Genomic DNA, 5,681 nt, shown 5'->3' with positions numbered 1-5,681 from the left:
ACAAACACACAAACAAACAAATAAATAAATGACTTGCTACATCGTCTTCTTTGTCTGTGTTTCAGGTCCGGCTGCAGTCAGTAATCTGACCGTCACCTCGGCCAACACCTCTGCGCTCTCGTTCTCCTGGCTTCTCTCTGACGGCCACGTCGACATTTATGACCTGACGCTCTACAGCGTCGTCGAGGCAACAGCCAATCACAGGCAGGACGCTGCAGGAAGCAAGAAGGAGCATCACCAGGTGGGTTATAATATTTCATCAGTTTTATCAGTTTTATTAAGTAAAAGTACTAATACCAAAGTGTGAAAAAACACTCCACTACAAGTAAAATTCCTGCATTTCAAACCTCATCTGAAGTAAAAGTATTGATAGTGCAGTAAAACGTTCCCTGTTTGATCTTACGTTGATGCTTTATTCGTGTGTGTGGTGCAGGCGTTGGGTGAGCAGGTGGACCTGCAGAAAGTTGGTCCGGCTGCAGACAGCTGTGTTTTCTCCGGCCTGCGAGCAGGAAGTCTGTACAGACTGCAGGTGGTGAGCTGGAGCAGAGGCATGAGCAGCGACTCCTCCGTGCTCGCCAGAACTGGTCAGTGCATTTATTATTAAAATCATTATTATTATTATATTGATATGATAAGTGGTTACATGACGATTGGATTCTGCACTTTTTCGTTTATAATGCTGTTTCTCATCTTGTTTCTCTCCTTTATTTTGTTTATTACTTTCCTCTTTTGCTTTTTCGTTGTCCTCCGTCTTTCTTGTTATTATTTTCTTTCTTTTCTCACTTTGTCTGCTCTTCAATTACCATTATCCATCTTTCTGTTTCTTGACCTTTCTCCTGCATTTTCATTTTGTTTATCTTTCTGTTGTTCTTCTTTACCATCTTGTGTATCATCTTCATCTTACTTCATTGTCGTTCCTCACAATTATGTTTTCTGCTTTTTTCTGCTCAACAGTCCCGTCTTCAGTGTCGTCTCTTCAGGTTCAGAGTTCAGGACGGACGGACAGACTGACGGTCAGCTGGCAGCACGGAGAGGGAAGCTGGAGCAGTTATCAGGTTCATCATTCATTTATTTTATTTAAATCAAGCAGCTTAAAGTCCTAAAATCTGTTTGTCAAGAGACATATTGTAAAAAGATCAACATGAAAACATGATTACACAGAATTATTATTTTTTTTCATTAGTTTGTATCTTTTTGTATTTATTCTAATATTTTTTATTTTCAGTTCAGTTTTGTTAGTTTCCAGAGTGGGTTTGCTCTTTTCAGTTTAGTTTTTTAAGTTACAGTATTAAATTTAATTTTATTATTATAATTTGGGGGACATTTGTCAAGATGTAACTTTAAGTAACAGCACTTGTAAAGGCAACTATAGGCATCCTAGTCTCAATAAACATATGCACCAGCGCCTGCTGATGCGCGCTGATAAAGTTGACCAAAACAACAAAGACGAAAGCCAAAGACCTGCAGCAGTAATATTAATCAAAAAGCATCAGACAGAATGGTTAATATACTGTATGTTGAACACTTTTTCTGTTTTAAGGTGGTATTGTACGACGTTTCTGGAGCCACTCTGGGAGCTCAGACGCTCGGGGCAGATCACAGGAGTCACACGTTCTCTGGGCTCGTCCCTGGTAGGCTGTACCGTGGTGAGGTCATAACACACAGCGGGGAACTGACCAATAACGTCTCAGCCTTCGGACGCACCAGTAAGTAAAAAAATAAAATAAAAAATCCACACAAAAACAGAGTTAAAAATAGTAGTGGAATAGTTTCATGATGTTTTTACAACAGTGTATGTGGAATATGTTTCATGTGCAATTTATGTGCAATATTTTGTACCTGCAATTTTGTTTATGAGCAGTTTACTGGAGTTATTTGGTGCAGATAGTGCTGTTTTGTTCATAAGTGGTTTGTTCTTATTGTAACTGTAAATACATTTATTGATTCAGCTTCTGAGTCCGAGACAAATTTCCCCACGGGGACAATAAAGTATATTGTATCGAATCGTATCGTATCGTATCGTATCGTATCGTATCGTATCGTATCATTATACGTAGAGTTCATATTTTCTACTGTTTCCCTCCAGCTCCGGAGCCGCCCACCCACCTATCTGTCAAACAAGGCCCGACCAATGACACGATAGAGCTGACGTGGTCTGGTCCTGCCTCTGGGGACTACGACAGTTTCAGCCTGCAGTGGAGCCCTCCAGACCCCATGTCCATCACACAGACTCACCTGACCAGCCGCATCCTGGGTGGGATGTTTCCGGGGCGACAGTACAACTTCACCGTGGCGACCGTCAGCGGGGGTGGCGCCCGGGGTGGCCCCATGGTCAAGAGCCAGACAATCCAGAGGAACGTCAGGACAAGTAGGTTAAAACACTCTGAAATTTATAGAAACACACATTTATAAATGAACTTAATTGGTGTTGGATGGAATGCTAGCAGTTTCCCACTGCTTATGGTCTTAATGCTAAGCTAGGCTAACCATGTCCAGATGTTATTGATATTCTCGTCTCACCCTGGTAAAGTATCTCCACAAATGGCAAACTTTTCCTACGATGGGTGTTGTTTTCATGATAAAGGCTCAGTGTGTAAGATTTACTGGCCTCTAGTGGTGAGGACTGCATATTTCAACCAGCTGAGACTTCTCCTGAAGGGAATTCCTTCAGTGTTGATCATTCAGGAGGTTCTTACCGGGAGCCGAATTATCCGCAGTGGTTTCTTCCTCTCTAAAATAAACAAACCAGGTGATTTTCACTGGTAAAAATACTGAAAAAAGCAGTTTGATGTTAAAAATCAGTGTTTTTCCAATGGGGTTGGGCAAGTCACAGATGGGCTGCTCACTCAGCTCTTCGAAAGTGTGCTCATCTTTTCTCTCTGAGAAGTTTAAATCCAGATGTTCAGGGAAACAAACAAACCAGAAGATTCATGCATTAAAAAACAAACTAAAAAACATAAAAAGAGTTTGTAAAATAGGGTGTTTTGAATATAAATTATATCACAAGACAGTTTACATAAGTACAGCTGCAGCGATTAGTTGTTAAATCCATCAGTTGGTTCACAGAAAATTAATTGCCAGCTATTTTCAAAAAGTCTTTCTCAGCACTTTTAAAATAACTTTTTTGAAGTGGATTTTTTTTCTTTTAAAAAATTATTTTGAGGTATTATTTATTTATTCTAAAATGTGTCTGCGTTGGCTGATTTTACTTTTGATACTTTTGATTTAAATACATTTTCCGGATTATGCATACTTACTATAAATTAAGTTCTATTTTCAATGCAGGACTTTTACTTGTGACATGGTTTAGTATTAGTACTTTTACTTAAGTAAGTAAAGGATTTGAATATTTCTACCACTTCTCTGTATAAATCAACTTCAGCAGCGTTTCTTGTTCTCACCAGCAGATGGAAACATAACAAAGAGTCTGACTGTAAAATGAGGACACACTGCTGTCCGTCCCTCTGTTTCTGCTTCTGAAACCATTTTTAATCACATTCTGTTTGGGCGTTTTTTTGGCTGCAGGGATCAAAACTGCTCACCAGAAGGAATTAAAAAAATCACACATTATAAATATGTAGACAGTGACCTGGTTTCTCAGTTTTCTCAGCTGAGGTCGGCCAAAGAGGTGATGCAGTATTAACAAATATAGACACTGACACACAGTTAAAGGAGGAAAAAGCACATTTTTTATTTTGGAGGTGACAAACTTTTAGTTGTGCAGATGGAATAATACAAATAAAATAATAACATTAACTTAAAGGATGAGTCTGCAGATAATCTAAATTTTCTTGAACATTTATTAGTTATTTTTCAAGAATTGAAATAGAACTAATATCCCCCAAATTAGCAAGAAATGAATTAAACAAATGTACCTGAAAATTTGTTTAAAATAAATAAAATAAAAAAGAAATGTCCTGCAAAAGTTTAGTAATTCTGTACCATAATTCTGTAACATAAAATAGCTATAAATATAGTTTTTTTCTAGGGTTTTAAATCTACTAATTTCTTGTAATTCCTGAAACAATTTTTATAAAGTTGCTCATTGCTTTTCTTTTTTAACACGTGTTTTAAATAAATCCAGAGGTACCACGGATCCTTGAAAAGCCTTAAAAGGCATTGAATTTATGCATCGAAAAATAAGGCCTTACTTAGAATCAAAATGTCTTGAATCAAATTTTCTAAAAACAAAATCAAATAAAAATAGGAAATAGGATTTTATGAAATACTTCTTTGCAATATAAATTTATGAGGTTTCATCATCAGTTTGCCGCAAGCCAGAAAAAGACAAATGTCCTGCTTCACCTTCGTCTCTTTGTCCTCTCTCACACATTCATCATGCCTTTGGGAGACACTTTTATCGGCACATCCGCACGAATAAACCTTAAAGAGCAGCACGGACTCATCACTCAGGAGACGAGTTTCATTAATATAAACACTGTTTGAGTTTCGACCTTTTCTGTGAAAAACACAAACTGTGACTCAGCAAGAAGAAATAATACCTGAAAATGTATTGGACTGACTGTCCTTCTCTCCTACTGTCTCACATTGTCTCCTATCTCTCCTTTTCATCCTCTTCTCTTCTCTTCTCTTCTCTTCTCTTCTCTTCTCTTCTCTTCTCTTCTCTTCTCTTCTCTTCTCTTCTCTCTGTTCTCCTGTTTTCTCTCCTGTGTTATCTTGTTACCTCCTCTTCTCCTCCATCTTTGTCCCGTTTTCTCTCTCCCTGCCTCCTCTTCTCTCCTGTATCATCTCCTTCCTTCTCCTTTCTTTCACTTTATTCCTCTTACTTTTTGTCTCCTCGTGTCCTCTCCTCCTCTCTCCTTGTTTCCTCTCATCTCTTTTTGTTTCCTCTTTCTCTCTCCTTGCCTCCTCTTCTTTCTCTTTGACTCTTATCCTCTCTCCTTCTCTCTCCTCCTTGTTTCCTCTCCTCTCCTCCCTGTCTCCTCTTTGTTGCCTACTCTTTCTCCTCGTCTCCTCTCCTCCCTGTCCTCTTTCTTTGTATCCTCATCTCTCCCCTTGTTTTCTCTCTCCTTGTTTCCTCTCCTCTTGTCTCCTTCAGGTCCATCTCCCCTGAAGTCCATCCACTGCTTCCCTCTCTCGTCCTCCTCCCTCTCCTGCTCCTGGTCGCCTCCTCTCTCCGACTTCGACTCCTATGAGGTCGAGTGTCGTCGCCACGATGACGGGGAGCTGACCTCTGCCCTGCGTCTGGTCGAGGGCGTAACCGCGGTAACGCTGGACCACCTGGAGGCATACAGGAAGTACTCTGTGACTGTCAGAGTGTCGTCAGCCGGACAGACAAGTCCACCGGCAACACACACCACCGTCACCATGATCGACCGTGAGTACACACACACCCACGCACACACACACACACACACACACACACACACACAGAGCCTCAGGTGCTGCAGTTGGTGTTTAAATAAAAACTGTGTGTCCCAGATGACCAGTCCTATTTAAACACAGAGACAGAGAACAGCAGGATTCATTCATTAATTTATTCAGTGTAAAGAAGAAAAGTTGTTTTTAGGTACTTAAAAAAAAACCAAAACCCATCAGCCAGTTTCAAAGTAGTCAGTGATTAAATGAGCTGGCACCATTAACACTTAAATGAAAAAAAAATTATTTTGTATTTGAGGTTAGTCGGTGACGTTAATGTGACTTTTTTTAAAAATATAATA

The 5,681-nt window shown here is 39.6% G+C and overlaps 1 protein-coding gene across 1 annotated transcript; it reads left to right on the top strand.

The window, feature by feature from the left end:
- Nucleotides 1-28: 28 nt before the first annotated feature.
- LOC121964204 (receptor-type tyrosine-protein phosphatase beta-like) lies at nucleotides 29-5,338 on the top strand (the record flags this gene model as incomplete). The annotated part of the gene is made up of 6 exons (XM_042514414.1): nucleotides 29-241; nucleotides 434-584; nucleotides 955-1,055; nucleotides 1,541-1,706; nucleotides 2,087-2,368; nucleotides 5,060-5,338. Coding segments are annotated over exons 1-6 (1,192 nt in total), but the record flags the coding sequence as incomplete, so codon positions are not given.
- Nucleotides 5,339-5,681: the final 343 nt, after the last annotated feature.

This window comes from Plectropomus leopardus, unplaced genomic scaffold (assembly GCF_008729295.1).
Source record: "Plectropomus leopardus isolate mb unplaced genomic scaffold, YSFRI_Pleo_2.0 unplaced_scaffold1452, whole genome shotgun sequence".
Taxonomy (NCBI): domain Eukaryota; kingdom Metazoa; phylum Chordata; class Actinopteri; order Perciformes; family Serranidae; genus Plectropomus; species Plectropomus leopardus.
Note: the sequence above shows the minus strand (reverse complement) of the source record. Positions and strands in the feature narration are given on the sequence as shown.